General features: G+C 50.0%; 1 protein-coding gene across 1 annotated transcript in view; it reads right to left on the bottom strand.

The window, feature by feature from the left end:
* Positions 1–20,601, bottom strand: part of SRCAP (Snf2 related CREBBP activator protein) — a gene marked incomplete at its 5' end in the record, with an annotated part of 948,600 nt that overhangs the window by 905,840 nt on the left and 22,159 nt on the right. Inside the window, one exon of the mRNA XM_030210811.1 lies at positions 14,602–14,787. Coding sequence (XP_030066671.1) covers positions 14,602–14,787 — 186 coding nt within the window. The remainder of the gene's footprint in view (positions 1–14,601; positions 14,788–20,601) is intronic.

The raw sequence follows: 20,601 nt of genomic DNA, 5'->3' as shown, positions 1-20,601 counted from the left end.
GAGGCCCAGGCCATACATATTCCGCGAATTAGAAAAGAAAGACGGAACTCCAAAAGACAGCCGGCCTGGTTGAAAAGTGAGGTGAAGGAAGCTATTAGGGCTAAAAGAAACACCTTCAGAAAATGGAAGAAGGAACCGTCTGAAAATAACAAGAAGCAGCATAAGGAGTGTCAAAGCAAATGCAAGGTGCAGATAAAGAAGGCAAAGAGGGATTACGAAAAAAAGATAGCATTAGAGGCAAAAAAACATAGTAAAAAAAATTTTCGGTATATTAAAAGCAGGAAGCCGGCAAAAGAATCGGTTGGGCCGCTGGATGACCGAGGGGTAAAAGGGGCAATCAAGGAAGACAAAGACGTAGCGGAGAGACTGAATGAATTTCTTTGCTTCGGTCTTCACCGAGGAAGATTTGGGTGGGATACCGGTGTCGGAAATGGTGTTTCAAGCGGACGAGTCGGAGAAACTTACTGACTTCACGGTAAACCTGGAGGACGTAATGGGGCAGAAGAGTAGCAAATCTCCTGGACCGGATGGTATTCATCCTAGAGTACTGATAGAACTGAAAAATGAGCTTGCGGAGCTACTGCTAGTGATATGCAACTTATCCTTAAAATCGAGTATGGTACCGGAAGATTGGAGGGTGGCCAATGTAACGCCCATTTTTAAAAAAGGCTCCGGGGAGATCCGGGAAATTATAGACCGATGAGTCTGACATCGGTGCCGGGGAAAATGGTAGAGGCTATTATTAAAAACAAAATTACAGAGCACATCCGAGGACATGGATTACTGAGACCGAGTCAGCACGGCTTTTGTGTGGGGAAATCTTGCCTGACCAATTTACTTCAATTCTTTGAAGGAGTGAACAAACATGTGGACAAAGGGGAGCCGGTTGATATTGTGTATCTGGATTTTCAAAAGGCGTTTGACAAGGTACCTCATGAAAGGCTACAGAGGAAATTGGAGGGTCATGGGATAGGAGGAAATGTCTTATTGTGGATTAAAAACTGGTTGAAGGATAGGAAACAGAGAGTGGGGTTAAATGGGCAGTATTCACAATGGAGAAGGGTAGTTAGTGGGGTTCCTCAGGGGTCTGTGCTAGGACCGCTGCTTTTTAATATATTTATAAATGGATTTAGAGATGGGAGTAACTAGCGAGGTAATTAAATTTGCTGATGACACAAAGTTATTCAAAGTCGTTAACTCGCGACAGGATTGTGAAAAATTACAAGAGGACCTTACGAGACTGGGCGGCTAAATGGCAGATGACGTTTAATGTGAGCAAGTGCAAGGTGATGCATGTGGGAAAAAAGAACCCGAATTATAGCTACATCATGCAAGGTTCCACGTTAGGAGTTACGGACCAAGAAAGGGATCTGGGTGTCGTCGTCGTCGATAACACGCTGAAACCTTCTGCTCAGTGTGCTGCTGCGGCTAGGAAAGGGAATAGAATGTTGGGTGTTATTAGGAAAGGTATGGAAAACAGGTGTGAGGATGTTATAATGCCATTGTATCACTCCATGGTGCGACCGCACCTTGAGTACTGTGTTCAATTCTGGTCGCCGCATCTCAAGAAAGATATAGTAGAATTGGAAAAGGTGCAGCGAAGGGCGACTAAAATGATAGTGGGGATGGGACGACTTCCCTATGAAGAAAGACTAAGGAGGCTAGGGCTATTCAGCTTGGAGAAGAGACGGCTGAGGGGAGACATGATAGAGGTATATAAAATAATGAGTGGAGTGGAACAGGTGGATGTGAAGCGTCTGTTCACGCTTTCCAAAAATACTAGGACTAGGGGGCATGCGATTAAACTACAGTGTAGTAAATTTAAAACAAATCGGAGAAAAGTTTTCTTCACCCAACGTGTAATTAAACTCTGGAATTCATTGCCGGAAAATGTGGTGAAGGCTTAGCAGAGTTTAAAAAGGGGTTGGACGGTTTCCTAAAGGACAAGTCCATAAACCGCTACTAAACGGACTTGGAAAAATCCAAAATCCCAGGAATAACATGTATAGAATGTTTGTACGTTTGGGAAGCTTGCCAGGTGCCCTTGGCCTGGATTGGCCGCTGTCGTGGACAAGATGCTGGGCTCGATGGAACCTTGGTCTTTTCCCAGTATGGCATTACTTATGTACTTTAAAAAAAATAGGAGGAAATATTATTTCACTCAACAAATAGCTAAACTTTGGAACTCGTTGCAAGATGTAGTAACAATGGTTAGAGTACCTGGGTTTAAAAAAGGTTTGGACAAGTTCTGCTGCTGAGAAAGACATGTGGAAGCCACTGCTTGCCCTGGGATTCGTAGCATGGAAAATGAAGATACATACCTGTAGCTGGTATTCTCCGAGGACAGTAGGCTGATTGTTCTCACTGATGGGTGACATCCAACTGGAGCCAGTCAAAAGCCCGTCCCTTGCTTTTGCTGGGGAGCTGCAGGGGCCTGTCTGGGTACACGCTGTTGATGAACACAAGCGCGCTGGGGTTGAGCCTGAGAAGGCTGTCGAGAAGGTGGATTGTACCTACGCTTATTGTAAGCATAGGGAGCATTCCGCCTTCCCCGGAAAAAAAACGTCTACCTGATGAGGCAGATGCCGAAGGCGCCCGGTGGAAGAGATTGTCGAGGGCGGTTTCCCGCTGGTGGAGCTGTTCGACCACTTGCTCGACTTTCTCGCCAAAAATATTATCCCCCCGGCAAGGAACATCCGTTAGATGCTGCTGAACTCTATTGTCCAGGTCAGAGGCATGCAGTCATGAGAGTCTGCGCATCACTATACCTTGAGCAGCCGATCTGGATGCAACATCAAAAGAGTCGTAAGCACCTCTGGACAGGAATTTTGACACACCTTCAGCTGCCTGACCACCTCCTGGAAAGGCCTGGCCTGCTCCAGAGGGAGCTTGTCCACCAACTCCGCCAGTTGCTTGACATTGTTCCACATGTGGATGCTCGTGAAGAGCTGGTACGACAATCTTGGACACGAGCATGGAGGACTGATAGGCCTTCCTCCCAAAAGAGTCCAGACTTCTAGATTCTCGTCCCGGGAGCGCCGAGGTAAAATCTCTAGAACTTTTGGCTCTCTTGAGAGCAGAATCCACAACCATAGAGTCGTGAGGTAACTGCGACTTCATCAACTCAGGTTCTCCATGGATTCGATACTGGAACTCAACCCTCTTGGGGATGGTGGGATTAGAGAGTGGTTTCGTCCAGTTCTTCAGCAATGTCTGCTTAAGGACATTATGCAGAGGAACAGTGGACGACTCCTTAGGTGGTGAAGGATAGCCCAGGAACTCGGAACATCTCAGCCCTGGGCTCATCCTCAGATACCAGAAACGGTGGTGGGAAGCGGGGCTGGTGGTTGGGAGGCGGGGATAGTGCTGGGCAGACTTACACGGTCTGTGCCCTGAAAAGGACAGGTACAAATCAAGGTAAGGTATACACAAAAAGTAGCACATATGTGTTTATCTTGTTGGGCAGACTGGATGGACCGTGCAGGTCTTTTTCTGCCGTCATCTACTATGTTACTATCCTCAGATACCACAGGGAAGGGAATAGCCACAGACATTTCCCGCACAAAAGAGAAAGAAAGACTCTACGGTAGAGAAAGCTTTCTTTCAGGCGTCCTTGATGACTACGTCGAGAAGTCAACTCCTGTGCCGGCAGCGAGGAAGCTCCGTCCAGCGATGTCAACGGGGAGTCGACCTGGGTGGCAGCCGAGGCCGATGCTGCAAGCGGCATCGGGAACCTCACCACAGGCACAGAGCCAGCTGCCGCTTCCATCAACAGTACCAAGGGCGCAAGCACCCCCGGTACCGGGACAGACTGACACAGCAGCCCCTCCAGGAGACCTGGAAGAATGGCTTGGAGGCGCTCGTCCAGAGTGTCTGCTGGGAAAGGCTGTGGGGCCGGTGTAGGAGCTGGAGGCAGAACCTGTGCAGAGCAGGGAGGCGGTACCGGACTGTCTGAAGACCGACGCACCAACACCTCTTGGATGGAGGGTGAGCAGTCCTCCCAGCATCGACGCTTCTAGGGTGCCGAACCCATCGACACCCCGGAGCTCTCGGTACCATGTGTGGAAGGAGATCGATGCCGATGCCTCTTAGCCTTCGCTCGATGCACGGCATCGGTACCGACGAGGAGGACATGGAATCCACACGCCTCCTCAGGGTCGGGTCCGAAAGTGGGCGGTCCTGATGGGCCTGCACAGCAGGAGTCTTCGAGACAGGTAAAGACCCACTCGATGGCTCGCTGCTCCCAACGCGTGGTGGTCTCCGGACAGGTATTACCTGCTCTCCCGATGTCGATGACGCCGACCTCGGTACCGCTGTCGATGTCGACGCCGAAGTGCCGGGCAAAGCTCCAGACGTTCCCACTGAGCTTTTCTCGACGTCTGTGTCCGCTTTTTAAGGCTAAGACACAACTTACACGCATCTGGGCGATGGTCGGGACCAAGGCACTGGATATACCAGGAATGGGAATCGGTACCTGAGATTGGACGGCCGCACCGACCGCACTTCTTGAAGCTGCTGGGAATCCTCGATGTCATGGACGAAAAAATAGCGGCGGTGAGGTCAAAATTCTCGATGGTGCCAGGAAAAAAGGCACAAATGGGAGAAACGCGAATGCGCGGCCCAAAAGGGGCCGCGACGGCAGTGAAAGAAAACTTAAAGAGGGCCCAACTACAAAACTTAAGGGAACTTTTTTTTTTTTTTTTTTTTTTTTAAATAAGAGCTCAACAGAGCACAGAATAAGAAAGAAAACGAAGAAAAAAAAAGCGTGAAAACTCACGAAAAAACTGAAGGCTCTTTCTCAGGGGCACAGAGAGAGACGGAAAGCAACTGCTCCCTACCGCGGAAAGAGAAAAAATTGACGGGACTCTCGCGAGACAGGCAGGAAGTGGATGGCTGCGCCCGCGCGTGCTCGAAGGCTCTAGCAAACTTTGTTGCTAGGAAGATTTTCCGGTCATTGGGGGCTGCCTTGGACGTCACCCATCAGTCAGAACAAGCAGCCTGCTTGTCCTCGGAGAAAGCTGCAACATTTTGGGTTTCTGCCAGGTACTTGTGAGCTGGATTGGCCACTGTTGGAAACAGGATACTGGGCTGAATGGCCATTGGTCTGACCCAGTATGGCTATTCTTATGTTCTTATTTAATATAGAACAACTTTGAAAACAAATCAGTAAGGTGATTTAAATATCTAGTCCAAATACAAATTGAATTTCAATGTCATTGAATGTTACTACTACTGCTGCTTACCATTTCTATAGATCTACTAGACGTACGCAGCGCTGTACAAGGAACATGTAAGAGACAGTCCCTCCTTGACAGAGCTTGCAATCTAATCAAGACAAACAGGACAAATAAGGGATAAGGGATCTACTTAAGGTGGGAATTATAAAACAGACATGGGTACTGAACAAGATTAGGAGTTAAAAGCAGCCTCAAAAAGGTGGCCTTTTAGACTGGATTTGAAGACGGCCAGAGCTGGAGCTTGACTTACTGATTCAGGAAGTCTATTCCAGGTGCAGTACAATAAAAGGAACTGAGTCTGAAATTCGCAGTGGAGAAGAGTATAGATACGAGATATACCCGATGAACGGAGTTCCCAGGGAGAAGTGTAGGGAGAGATAAAGAGTGGAGAGGTACTGAGGAGCTGCAGAGTGAATGCACTTGTAAGTCAGTAAGAGGAGTTTGAATTGTATGCTGAAAAGGATAGGGAACTCATATTAGGAGAGGGCTAATATGAGCATAGCGACACTGGCAGAATATAAGTCATGCAGTAGCGTTTTGATTGAAGGACAGAGAAACGGCTTAGTGGAAAACATGTGAGAAGCAAGTTGCAGTAGTCTAAGAGAGAGGTGATAAGAGTGTAGATAAGGGTTTTGGTAGTGGCTTCTTTCTTCAAGCCCCCTCACTAAATGTTTTTATTCATGGAGTGCAAAGGGCATTTCTCTATCCTTTGGTTTGCTATTACACTGAAGAAAAGCCTGTATGATGTTAATGTAAAACACTGCACACCTATGAAAATTACATCATTCCATTTTAAAGCGAATGCTACATACCTGTAGAAGGTATTCTCCGAGGACAGCAGGCTGATTGTTCTCACTGATGGGTGACGTCCATGGCAGCCCCTCCAATCGGAATCTTCACTAGCAAAGTCCTTTGCTAGTCCTCGCGCGCACCGCGCATGCGCGGCCGTCTTCCGCCCGAAACCGGCTCGAGCCGGCCAGTCTCGTATGTAGCAAAAGAGAAACAAGGGAAGACTCAACTCCAAAGGGGAGGAGGGCGGGTTTGTGAGAACAATCAGCCTGCTGTCCTCGGAGAATACCTTCTACAGGTATGTAGCATTCGCTTTCTCCGAGGACAAGCAGGCTGCTTGTTCTCACTGATGGGGTATCCCTAGCCCCCAGGCTCACTCAAAACAACAACCATGGTCAATTGGGCCTCGCAACGGCGAGGACATAACTGAGATTGACCTAAAAAATTTACCAACTAACTGAGAGTGTAGCCTGGAACAGAACAAACAGGGCCCTCGGGGGGTGGAGTTGGATCCTAAAGCCCAAACAGGTTCTGAAGAACTGACTGCCCGAACCGACTGTCGCGTCGGGTATCCTGCTGCAGGCAGTAATGAGATGTGAATGTGTGGACAGATGACCACGTCGCAGCTTTGCAAATTTCTTCAATGGAGGCTGACTTCAAGTGGGCTACCGACGCAGCCATGGCTCTAACATTATGAGCCGTGACATGACCCTCAAGAGCCAGCCCCGCCTGGGCGTAAGTGAAGGAAATGCAATCTGCTAGCCAATTGGATATGGTGCGTTTCCCTACAGCCACTCCCCTCCTATTGGGATCAAAAGAAACAAACAATTGGGCGGACTGTCTGTGGGGCTGTGTCCGCTCCAGATAGAAGGCCAATGCTCTCTTGCAGTCCAATGTGTGCAGCTGACGTTCAGCAGGGCAGGAATGAGGACGGGGAAAGAATGTTGGCAAGACAATTGACTGGTTCAGATGGAACTCCGACACGACCTTTGGCAAGAACTTAGGGTGAGTGCGGAGGACTACTCTGTTATGATGAAATTTGGTGTAAGGGGCCTGGGCTACCAGGGCCTGAAGCTCACTGACTCTACGAGCTGAAGTAACTGCCACCAAGAAAATGACCTTCCAGGTCAAGTACTTCAGATGGCAGGAATTCAGTGGCTCAAAAGGAGGTTTCATCAGCTGGGTGAGAACGACATTGAGATCCCATGACACTGTAGGAGGCTTGACAGGGGGCTTTGACAAAAGCAAACCTCTCATGAAGCGAACTAAAGGCTGTCCTGAGATCGGCTTACCTTCCACATGGTAATGGTATGCACTGATTGCACTAAGGTGAACTCTTACAGAGTTGGTCTTGAGACCAGACTCAGACAAGTGCAGAAGGTATTCAAGCAGGGTCTGTGTAGGACAAGAGCGAGGAGCTAGGGCCTTGCTGTCACACCAGACGGCAAACCTCCTCCATAGAAAGAAGTAACTCCTCTTAGTGGAATCTTTCCTGGAAGCAAGCAAGATACGGGAGACACCCTCTGACAGGCCCAAAGAGGCAAAGTCTACGCTCTCAACATCCAGGTCGTGAGAGCCAGGGACCGGAGGCTGGGATGCAGAAGAGCCCCTTCGTCCTGCGTGATGAGGGTCGGAAAACACTCCAATCTCCACGGTTCTTCGGAGGATAACTCCAGAAGAAGAGGGAACCAGATCTGACGCGGCCAAAAAGGAGCAATCAGAATCATGGTGCCTCGGTCTTGCTTGAGTTTCAACAAAGTCTTCCCCACCAGAGGAATGGGAGGATAAGCATACAGCAGACCCTCCCCCCAATCCAGGAGGAAGGCATCCGATGCCAGTCTGCCATGGGCCTGAAGCCTGGAACAGAACTGAGGGACTTTGTGGTTCGCTCGAGATGCGAAGAGATCCACCAAGGGGGTGCCCCACGCTTGGAAGATCTGGCGCACCACTCGGGAGTTTAGCGACCACTTGTGAGGTTGCATAATCCTGCTCAGTCTGTCGGCCAGACTGTTGTTTACGCCTGCCAGATAAGTGGCTTGGAGCCCCATGCCGTGACGGCGAACCCAGAGCCACATGCTGACGGATTCCTGACACAGGGGGCGAGATCCGGTGCCCCCCTGCTTGTTGACATAGTACATGGCAACCTGGTTGTCTGTCTGAATTTGGATAATTTGGTGGGACAGCCGATCTCTGAAAGCCTTCAGAGCGTTCCAGATCGCTCGCAACTCCAGGAGATTGATCTGTAGACCGCGTTCCTGGAGGGACCAGCTTCCTTGGGTGTGAAGCCCATCGACATGAGCTCCCCATCCCAGGAGAGACGCATCCGTAGTCAGCACTTTTTGTGGCTGAGGAATTTGGAAAGGACGTCCCAGAGTCAAATTGGACCAAATCGTCCACCAATACAGGGATTCGAGAAAACTCGTGGACAGGTGGATCACGTCTTCTAGATCCCCAGCAGCCTGAAATCACTGAGAAGCTAGGGTCCATTGAGCAGATCTCATGTGAAGGCGGGCCATGGGAGTCACATGAACTGTGGAGGCCATGTGGCCCAGCAATCTCAACATCTGCCGAGCTGTGATCTGCTGGGACGCTCGCACCCGCGAGACGAGGGACAACAAGTTGTTGGCTCTCGCCTCTGGGAGATAGGCGCGAGCCGTCCGAGAATCCAGCAGAGCTCCTATGAATTCGAGTCTCTGTGATGGGAGAAGATGGGACTTTGGGTAATTTATCACAAACCCCAGTAGCTTCAGGAGGCGAATAGTCATCTGCATGGACTGCAGGGCTCCTGCCTCGGACGTGTTCTTCACAAGCCAATCGTCGAGATATGGGAACACGTGCACCCCCAGCCTGCGAAGTGCTGCTGCTACTACAGCCAGGCACTTTGTGAACACCCTGGGCGCAGAGGCGAGCCCAAAGGGTAGCACACAGTACTGGAAGTGACGTGTGCCCAGCTGAAATCGCAGATACTGTCTGTGAGCTGGCAGTATCGGGATGTGTGTGTAGGCATCCTTCAAGTCCAGAGAGCATAGCCAATCGTTTTCCTGAATCATGGGAAGTAGGGTGCCCAGGGAAAGCATCCTGAACTTTTCTTTGACCAGATATTTGTTCAGGGCCCTTAGGTCTAGGATGGGACGCATCCCCCCTGTTTTCTTTTCCACAAGGAAGTACCTGGAATAGAATCCCAGCCCTTCTTGCCCGGATGGCACGGGCTCGACCGCATTGGCGCTGAGAAGGGCGGAGAGTTCCTCTGCAAGTACCTGCTTGTGCTGGAAGCTGTAAGACTGAGCTCCCGGTGGACAATTTGGAGGTTTTGAGGCCAAATTGAGGGTGTATCCTTGCCGGACTATTTGGAGAACCCACTGATCGGAGGTTATGAGAGGCCACCTTTGGTGAAAAGCTTTCAACCTCCCCCCGAACGGCAGGTCGCCCGACACTGACACTTGTATGTCGGCTATGCTCTGCTGGAGCCAGTCTAAAGCTCGCCCCTTGCTTTTGCTGGGGAGCCGCGGGGCCTTGCTGAGGCGCACGCTGCTGACGAGAGCGAGCGCGCTGGGGCTTAGCCTGGGCCGCAGGCTGTCGAGAAGGAGGTTTGTACCTATGCTTGCCAGAAGAGTAGGGAACAGTCCTCCTTCCCCAAAAAAATCTTCTACCTGTAGAGGTAGATGCTGAAGGCTGCCGGCGGGAGAACTTGTCGAATGCGGTATCCCGCTGGTGGAGATGCTCTACCACCTGTTCGACCTTCTCTCCAAAAATATTGTCCGCACGGCAAGGCGAGTCCGCAATCCACTGCTGGAGTCTATTCTCCAGGTCGGAGGCACGCAGCCATGAGAGCCTGCGCATCACCACACCTTGAGCAGCGGCCCTGGACGCAACATCAAAGGTGTCATACACCCCTCTGGCCAGGAATTTTCTGCACGCCTTCAGCTGCCTGACCACCTCCTGAAAAGGCTTGGCTTGCTCAGGGGGGAGCGCATCAACCAAGCCCGCCAACTGCCGCACATTGTTCCGCATGTGTATGCTCGTGTAGAGCTGGTAAGACTGGATTTTGGCCACGAGCATAGAGGAATGGTAGGCCTTCCTCCCAAAGGAGTCTAAGGTTCTAGAGTCTTTGCCCGGGGGCGCCGAAGCATGCTCCCTAGAACTCTTAGCCTTCTTTAGGGCCAGATCCACAACTCCAGAGTCGTGAGGCAACTGGGTGCGCATCAGCTCTGGGTCCCCATGGATCTGGTACTGGGACTCGATCTTCTTGGGGATGTGGGGATTACTTAATGGCTTGGTCCAGTTCACAAGCAATGTCTTTTTCAGGACATGGTGCAAGGGAACAGTGGACGCTTCCTTAGGTGGAGAAGGATAGTCCAGGAGCTCAAACATTTCAGCCCTGGGCTCGTCCTCCACAACCACCAGGAAGGGGATGGCCGTAGACTTCTCCCGGACAAAGGAAGCGAAAGACAGACTCTCAGGAGGAGAAAGCTGTCTTTCAGGGGAGGGAGTGGGATCAGAAGGAAGACCCTCAGACTCCTCGTCAGAGAAATATCTGGGGTCTTCTTCTTCTTCCCACGAGGCCTCACCTTCGGTGTCAGACACAAGCTCACGAACCTGTGTCTGCAACCTCGCCCGGCTCGACTCAGTGGAGCCACGTCCACGATGGGGGCGTCGAGAGGTAGACTCCCTCGCCCGCATCGGCGAAGCTCCCTCCGCCGACGTAGTCGGGGAGCCTTCCTGGGAGGTGGCCGCAGCAGGCACCGCACGCGGTACCGACGTCGGGGACCTCACCCCGGGCGATGGGCCAGCCGGCGCCACGCTCGACGGTACCGGAGGCGCAAGCACCGTCGGTACCGGAGGGGTAGGGCGCAACAGCTCTCCCAGAATCTCTGGGAGAACGGCCCGGAGACTCTCGTTCAGAGCGGCTGCAGAGAAAGGCATGGAGGTCGATGCAGGCGTCGACGTCAGAACCTGTTCCGGGCGTGGAGGCTGTTCCGGCCTGTCCAGAGTGGAGCGCATCGACACCTCCTGAACAGAGGGTGAGCGGTCCTCTCGGTGCCGATGCCTGCTGGGTGCCGACTCCCTCGGCGACCCAGAGCTCTCGGTGCCGACGCGGGGAGGAGACCGGTGTCGATGCTTCTTCGACTTCTTCCGAAGCATGTCACCGGAGCTCCCCGGCACCGACGAGGAGGACGTAGAATCCAGCCGTCGCTTCCTCGGGGCCGAGGTCGAAGGAGGTCGATCTCGGGGGGGCTGTACCGCAGGAGCCCTCAGGGTAGGGGGAGACCCACCCGAAGGCTCACCGCCACCAGCAGGGGAATGGACAGCCCTCACCTGCACTCCTGACGATGCACCACCGTCCGACGACATCAGCAGACGAGGTCCCGGTACCACCGACGTCGATGCAGCTATCCGATGTCTCGGTGCCGATGCAGAGGGCCGATGCCTCGATGCACTCGCGGCCGAGGATGAAGGTCTGGACGCTGACAACGTCGATGCACTCGATGACCTTGGTGTCGATGCCGACGAAGAGCCCGAGAACAAAACGTTCCACTGGGCCAATCTCGCTACCTGAGTCCGCCTTTGTAACAGGGAACACAGACTACAGTTCTGAGGACGGTGCTCGGCCCCCAGACACTGAAGACACGACGAGTGCCTATCAGTGAGCGTGATTACCCGGGCGCACTGGGTGCACTTCTTGAAGCCGCTGGAAGGCTTCGATGTCATGGGCGGAAAAATCACACCGGCGAAGTCAAAATCCGAAATGACGAATTAGAGCACCAAAACTTTGAGGGAGAAAAAATCTCGACCGAGGCCGAAAGAGGCCTACCCCGACGACGAAAGAAAACTTACCGGGGCAAAGACTGGAAGTACGGGAAGGGGCAAACGAAACCCAAGGGGGTTTTCGGAGCACTTTCCGAACGAATTTAAACCTTTTCCGAAGAAAAAACACGTTGATCTGAATAACGGACGCGCGAGGTCGACTCTCCGGGGCTCGACACGGCAAAAACACAGCTGTACCGAGTGCGGACGAAAGAAGACTGGCCGGCTCGAGCCGGTTTCGGGCGGGAAGACGGCCGCGCATGCGCGGTGCGCGCGAGGACTAGCAAAGGACTTTGCTAGTGAAGATTCCGATTGGAGGGGCTGCCGTGGACGTCACCCATCAGTGAGAACAAGCAGCCTGCTTGTCCTCGGAGAAACATTTTATTGCCATAAAAACAAATATCCCACAATCCAACTTTACTGAACACAGAAGTTGCCAAAACCAAAGCTGGTAAGGTGTTAAGCCAATCTCGAGAAGATTAGTCGCTTCTTTCTTGCCACTAAGACATGAACTACCCTCTAACACAGTTTCCAAAAATACACTGAGAGAAGAATAAGTGAAACTAATGAACAAGTGGGGAAGCTGAACATGGCCAAGACCGAGCTTATTGTCTTCCCTCCCAAACCCACTTCTCCTCTCCCTCCACTCTCTCTCTCAGTTGAGAACACCCTCATCGTCCCAGTCTCATCTGCCCGCAACCTCGGAGTCATCTTTGACTCCTCCCTCTCCTTCTCTGCGCATATCCAGCAGATAGCCAAGACCTGTCGCTTCTTCCTCTACAACATTAGCAAAATTCGCCCTTTCTGCTCTGAGCACACCATCCGAACTCTCATCCACTCTCTCGTTACCTCTCGCCTTGACTACTGCAACCTACTCCTCACTGGCCTCCCACTTTGCCACCTAACCCCCCCTTCAGTCCGTTCAGAACTCTGCTGCATGTCTTATCTTCCGCCTGGACCGATATACTCACATCACCCCTCTCCTCAAATCACTTCACTGGCTTCTGATCAGGTACCGCATACAGTTCAAGCTTCTACTTCTAACCTACAAATGCACTCGATCTGCAGCCCCTCCTTACCTCTCTACCCTCATCTCCCCTTACGTTCCTACCCGTAACCTCCGCTCTCAAGACAAATCCCTCCTTTCAGTACCCTTCTCCACCACCGCCAACTCCAGGCTCCGCCCTTTCTGCCACGCCTGACCCCATGCCTGGAATAAACTCCCTGAGCCCATACGCCAGGCCCCCTCCCTGCCCATCTTCAAATCCTTGCTCAAAGCCCACCTCTTCAATGTCGCCTTTGGCACCTAACCACTTTACCTCTATTCAAGAAATCTAGACTGCCCCAACTTGTCATTTCGTCCTTTAGATTGTAAGCTCCTTTGAGCAGGGACTGTCCTTTTTTGTTAAACTGTACAGCGCTGCATAACCCTAGTAGTGCTCTAGAAATGTCAAGTAGTAGTAGTAGGGACAGCAGCAAAATTGGGTCAAGTGGCTGAGATTAAAAACAATCTAACAAAACAAACTTTCACAAAGAACAACCATATCTCAAACAATTATTACCTGAATTGGTTATTACATGATTTACCATTAACTTTTTCTTTGCTTCATGTACAATTTCTCAGTCATAATAGATTTTCTCTATGTTAAACATCCATAGCTATCCAGTAGGTTTATGATACTGTACTGTGAAATTGGATTCTTACAACAAATTACTTTCTTATGCACTATTCTTTTTTATGTATCCTATACTGTTTATTGTAAACCACATTGAATTCAAACTTGTTTGGGATAATGTGGGATATAAATGTCACCTGCCCAGTCCAGCATCAAAGCCAAAATGGTGCAACTATGGCTAGAGGTCAATTTAATATAAGGAAATATTTCCTTGTATGGAAATATGACCCCTAGCAGTATTTGTGCAATACTACCCTAGGGACACCATTATGGATACAGAGCTGAATTGGGAAGGAGCAACAGGGCATCTATCTTGCCCAAAGGCTCCCCAGACCACCAATGTCAAGGTAGCCCTTTGATGGGGCATGGGGTACCTGTAGGGTGGAGGGGGGCCTGCTCTGGCATCCTGGGAGCATCGGAACACAGCTTTGTGGCCCGATGCTCCCTGGCACATAGAATAACGCTGTTTGTGAGGTGGCTTGTGTTAATTAGACAATTTATTGCAAGCAGCATTATTCTTCTACACAGGATTCAGCAACCTGAAGTACTGTGAACCCACAAGGTTGTTGAATCTGACAGTAAATCAAGGTGTGGTAAAAGGCAAACTTTTTTCCACACCTTGAAGAACACCCCCTTTGTGACTTATTGCACAACAGTAGTTAATTGGATCTCCATACAGATGTACTGACTTTAAACCTACCCACAGGACACTAAAAATCAGACTCTATTTAAGAAGTCCAAGGGTCAGTGATTACAATAGTGCATCTGCAGGAGCCCTGGGCATCAAGCAAGCAGCACCCCTCTATTAATACAATACCACATTCTCATCAAAAGTAACTGGCCTCTGCAGCAACACAACCTGAATTACCCATAGCCCATCAAATTGCTTCATTTCTTTCACTTTTTCATTTTTCATCTTCCCTTCTAGTGATAGGCCATCTCCAGTGGACCCAGGAATGCTGATCCTCCCAATTTCCAAATGCCTGAGGTGACATCAAACCTGATGCTAAAAGGGATAAAGTTATCTCTTGTAAATTAGAACAAGCAACAGAATGAGGAGGTGGCAGGATCTCCACTTGTGAATACACACACACCTTTCTGGCTACACCTCTCTTCCAGCGGCGCTCTTGAGCAAAGTCTGCAGCGAGCCATTGCATCTCCTCACAGAGGTAATCCCAGTGTACCTTAGGTCGGGTTGGCTCTGGCACCTTAGAAAGTCGCCTCAAGGACCAGAATCCCTCTTTTTTCAGCTCTGCGATGCGATGCTCAATCTCTGCCTCCTGCCAAGAGGAAGAAGCAAACATGAGAAGGAAAAAGTTTGAAAGCACAAAATGAAGAAATGGTGAAACAACTCTCCTATCCACACACTTGCTGAAGGACATCCAGCACCCTTACAGTCCTACAACTAACAAGCTTCCTTGCTCATTATACCTTCTAGCACTGATCTGGGGAGAGAGCTTAAGCAGACTCAGTCACATAATAATAGTGGTACTGATGAGTCAAGAAGAAATTTTTTCTAGCAGTGTATGTGTAAAAATCAGTCAAAACTGAACTGTAAATCTAAAGTAACATAGTAACATAACAAATGACGGCAGAAAAAGACCTGCATGGTCCATCCAGTCTGCCCAACAAGACAAACTCATATGTGCTACTTTTTGTGTATACCCTACTTTGATTTGTACCTGTCCTCTTCACGGCACAGACCGTATAAGTCTGTCCAGCACTATCCCCGCCTCCCAACCACCAGCCCCGCCTCCCACCACTGGCTCTGGCACAGACCGTATAAGTCTGCCCAGCACTATCCCCGCCTCCCAACCACCAGCCCCGCCTCCCACCACTGGCTCTGGCACAGACCGTATAAGTCTGTCCAGCACTATCCCCGCCTCCCAACCACCAGCCCCGCCTCCCACCACTGGCTCTGGCACAGACCGTATAAGTCTGCCCAGCACTATCCTCGCCTCCCACCACCGGCTGGCTCTGCCACCCAATCTCGGCTAAGCTCCTTAGGATCCATTCCTTCTGAATAGGATTCCTTTATGTTTATCCCACGCGTGTTTGAATTCTGTTACCGTTTTCATTTCCACCACCTCCCGCGGGAGGGCATTCCAAGCATCCACTACTCTCTCCATGAAAAAATACTTCCTGACATTTTTCTTGAGTCTGCCCCCCTTCAATCTCATTTCATGTCCTCTCGTTCTACCACCTTCGCACCTCCGGAAAAGGTTCGTTTGCGGATTAATACTTTTCAAATATTGGAACGTCTGTATCATATCACCCCTGTTTCTCCTTTCTTCCAGAGTATACATGTTCAGGTCATCAAGTCTCTCCTTGTATCAGAGAATAAAACTAAATCGCCAACCTATACACGTGTTCTCCACAGTCAGCAGGACACAAGTCCTAACCAATGGGTGACATCACCTACGGAGCTCACCATGGGAAAGCTTCTCCAGCTTAGATGTATCCAGACACTTCCCACCTGCCACCTCTGGACAAGGATCACCTTAGTCTTTATTCAAGTTCAAGGTAGAATCTAACTTCCTAGGAAGAAGTGCAGGAATGTGGGGACTTCTAACCCTGCTGTTCATGGAGACCACCACTACAGTTAAGTAAGGCAAAATTGTGTTTCTTACCTGGATAATGGGTTATGTCCATCTATCAGCGGATGGAAACAGAAAAAAATAGTTCCAACTGAATCGCCCTTAAGGATATTGTGCACCTAGCATGTTCAGTATTTTGACTTGTGCTCCTAAGTCCTACAGCGGACTGTACCTAAAGAGACACTGCCAATTTATCATTCACTGCTTAACACCACCATCAGTGAAGACTGTACTCAACTGACATACAGATATTTCACTGAGTGAGGAAATGAAAGATCCATAACGAGATGAAACGCAGAAGTTCTCCCTAAGAAGAAAAACAAGGCAAGACAAAATCAGACAGGCCGGGAATGCGGGAGCTCTGCGCTGGTCTGGTAGGACTAAAGGAAAGAATTTCCTTTTCCTCTATACCAGACTAGTACAGGATGAATGGTATGTAGCAAAGCAGTGTCCCCGTTAAGGTGGGACCAGAACCTCAGATAAAGAGAAAGGAGGAAGGCGTAAAACCTTGCACATAATGCAAGAAGACCGATAACCAATCTCTGAGCCGAGCCCTGCAAATAGAAAGTATCCAAGGAAACCGTCGAGGTCTAACACAAATGAGACTAACACTCAAAGAAATGTAAGATGGAACTGTGGCCAGCCCACAAAAGGGGACCCACAATGCAAAAAACAAGACTACACCGTACCCCAAAGGGAAGACAAGTCGGGAAATGCAAATAGCAAGCCCAGTCTTCAGACAAAAATGAGGCTTCACAACCCAACGAAGGGTCCAGAGACACCATTAGAGACAGAGACCTACTCAGCAGGATTCAGAGAAACAGCTACAGTTCTCTATGGAGCCATAATCTTCTCGAAAGAGAAGACATCAGGGTCCCCATCTAGAGATAGAGATGAGAACAGAATGTAGTCATGCACAACATCCAAAAGAGCAGCTGCACTTATTTATTTATTTATTGCACTTGTATCCCACATTTTCCCACCTCTTTGCAGGCTCAATGTGGCTTACAATATATATATATATTTTTTTTAGTTACATTTGTACCCCGCGCTCTCTCACTCATGGCAGGCTCAATGTGGCTTACATATACAGGTACTTATTTGTACCTGGGGCAATGGAGGGTTAAGTGACTTGCCCAGAGTCACAAGGAGCTGTGCCTGAAGTGGGAATCGAACTCAGTTCCTCAGGACCAGAGTCCACCACCCTAACCACTAGGCCACTCCTCCACTCTATGAATAGTGGAAATACATTAGAAATAGACATTTAGTGTTACAGAAGAATCTTGGGCAACATGATAATGATAAAACATGATAGATCTTAGCTCTATGTGCACAAATGAGCAGTGGTCTATACATAGAGAAAGTGTTCTCTATAAGTAAAAAAGGAGGTATAACATACAATTAAAAATGGGAAATGCTCCACCTTCTGAGATGGAGATGTGCACCATATTTGGAGGTGAAGCTATATTCAACATTCAGAGATGGATTACTGCACAGCATGCATTGAAGGGACTGCATCCAACATTCAGACACAGTGCCGCAAGCGAAGATGGGACTGTGTTAAACATTCACTCAGACATGGAGTAATACTCGAAGTAAGGGTACATGTTCTATATGGTGGAGCTGACCTGTACATTAAGAAATGGTAAGTGCTGCCTTGCAAAGATAAACCTATGACCCATATGCAGGGATGTGGTTGCACCACAGAAAGGTATATAGAACTGCAGTAATATTCAGAGTTGGTGTACCGTTACATTTACATCTGTATCTAATTTGCACGTACTGAAACAGGGCTCATCCAGAAGGGCTCCCTCATGGATGTAGCAAACAAAATAACATGCAGGCTAACCTAAAGTCCTGGACCGCAACATTACATCACTAAAACGAAATGCACCAAACCATCAGGATTCCGCCCCCAAAGGAAGGGAACAAAAATCTGCCAAGTTAAAGAGACAGAATGACTATTTTGGGATCAAAGATGGGATGGCATGGGAGCAAAACAGAAGAGCAACAAACAAATCTGGTGACAAGAAGAGTTTTGAAGGGCCAGACGAGAGGCAATCAGGAACAACACCGGAGAACCATGGAGGTAGTCCAAAGGTACAGCAGAAAGTACAGGAGATAACCCTTCCTGACCAACAGAAAGGAATGCCCACACAAGACCAAAGGACACTGTGCCATCATTGTTACTACACAGGACAGAAAATGCTGCCAGGACACTACACCGGCAGCCTGTGCCCCTGTATAACACTGGGGGTAAGAGGCGCTGCGATGAAGAGGCATTAGCTGCTATATTATCTAAAGGAGAAATTAGGTCTTATGCAGCTCCTTGTGACCCTTGGGAAGTCACTTAACCCTCTATTTCCCCAGGTACAAATTCAGATTTTGAGCCCACTTGGGACAGAAAATGTACCTGCCTATAACATATGTAACCCGCTTTGGTTGTACCTACAGAAAGGCGGTATATGAAATCCATTAACCCCCCCCCCCCCCCCTTATTATTTTCTTTCCATTAGTCCTTCCCACTATTCCTTGTGACTCTGGGCAAGTCACTTAACCCTCCATTGCCACTGGTGCAAAATAAGTACAGTGAATGATACATACCTGTAGCAGGTGTTCTCCGAGGACAGCAGGCTGATTGTTCTCACGACTGGGTGACGTCCGCGGCAGCCCCCACCAACCGGAAAAAAGCTTCGCGGGACGGTCGGCACGCAGGGCACGCCCACCGCGCATGCGCGGCCGTCTTCCCGCCCGTGCGCGACCGCTCCCGCCAGTTGAATGACTAGCAAAAGATGAAACACACAACTCCAAAGGGGAGGAGGGAGGGTAGGTGAGAACAATCAGCCTGCTGTCCTCGGAGAACACCTGCTACAGGTATGTATCATTCACTTTCTCCGAGGACAAGCAGGCTGCTTGTTCTCACGACTGGGGTATCCCTAGCTCTCAGGCTCACTCAAAACAATAACCCAGGTCAATTGAACCTCGCAACGGCGAGGGTACAACAGAAATTGACCTACGAAGAACAACTAACTGAGAGTGCAGCCTGACCAGAATAAATTCGGGTCCTGGAGGGTGGAGTTGGATTTACACCCCAAACAGATTCTGCAGCACCGACTGCCCGAACCGACTGTCGCGTCGGGTATCCTGCTGGAGGCAGTAATGAGATGTGAATGTGTGGACAGATGACCACGTCGCAGCCTTGCAGATCTCTTCAATAGTGGCTGACTTCAAGTGGGCCACCGACGCTGCCATGGCTCTGAAAGTATGAGCCATGACATGACCCTCAAGAGTCAGCCCAGCCTGGGCGTAAGTGAAGGAAATGCAATCTGCTAGCCAATTGGAGATGGTGCGTTTCCCGACAGCGACCCCTAGCCTGTTAGGGTCGAAAGAAATAAACAATTGGGCGGACTGTCTGTTGGGCTGTGTCCGCTCCAGATAGAAGGCCAATGCTCTCTTGCAGTCCAATGTGTGCAACTGACGTTCAGCAGGGCGGGTATGCGGCCTGGGGAAGAATGTTGGCAAGACAATTGACTGGTTAAGATGGAACTCCGACACCACCTTCGGCAGGAACTTTGGGTGGGTGCGGAGCACTACTCTGTTGTGATGAAATTTGGTATATGGAGCATGAGCTACTAGGGCTTGAAGCTCACTGACCCTACGAGCGGAAGTAACTGCCACCAAGAAAATGACCTTCCAGGTCAAGTACTTCAGATGGCAGGTATTCAGTGGCTCAAAAGGAGGTTTCATCAGCTGGGTGAGGACGACGTTGAGATCCCATGACACTGTAGGAGACTTGATAGGGGGCTTTGACAAAAGCAAGCCTCGCATGAATCGAACGACTAAAGGCTCTCCAGAGATGGCTTTACCTTCCACACGATAATGGTAAGCACTAATCGCACTAAGGTGATTCCTTACTGAGTTGGTCTTGAGGCCAGACTCTGATAAGTGCAGAAGGTATTCAAGCAGGTTCTGTGCAGGGCAAGAACGAGGTTCTAGGGCCTTGCTCTCACACCAAACGACAAACCTCCTCCACTTGAAAAAGTAACTCTTTTTAGTGGAATCCTTCCTAGAGGCAAGCAAGACCCGGGAGACACCCTCAGACAGACCCAACGCAGCGAAGTCTACGCCCTCAACATCCAGGCCGTGAGAGCCAGGGATTGAAGGTTGGGGTGCAGCAACGCTCCGTCGTTCTGCGAAATGAGAGTCGGAAAACACTCCAATCTCCACGGTTCTTCTGAGGACAACTCCAGAAGAAGAGGGAACCAGATCTGACGGGGCCAAAAGGGCGCTATCAGAATCATGGTGCCGCGGTCTTGCTTGAGCTTCAGTAAGGTCTTCCCCACCAAAGGTATGGGAGGATAAGCATACAGGAGGCCGGTCCCCCAATGAAGGAGAAAGGCATCTGACGCTAGCCTGCCGTGTGTCTGAAGTCTGGAACAGAACAGAGGCAGCTTGTGGTTGGTCTGAGAGGCGAAAAGATCCACCGAGGGGGTGCCC

The sequence above is a fragment of the Microcaecilia unicolor genome, chromosome 7, assembly GCF_901765095.1.
Source record: "Microcaecilia unicolor chromosome 7, aMicUni1.1, whole genome shotgun sequence".
NCBI classification, from domain to species: Eukaryota; Metazoa; Chordata; class Amphibia; order Gymnophiona; family Siphonopidae; genus Microcaecilia; species Microcaecilia unicolor.
This window is presented reverse-complemented; position numbering and strand designations above follow the sequence as displayed.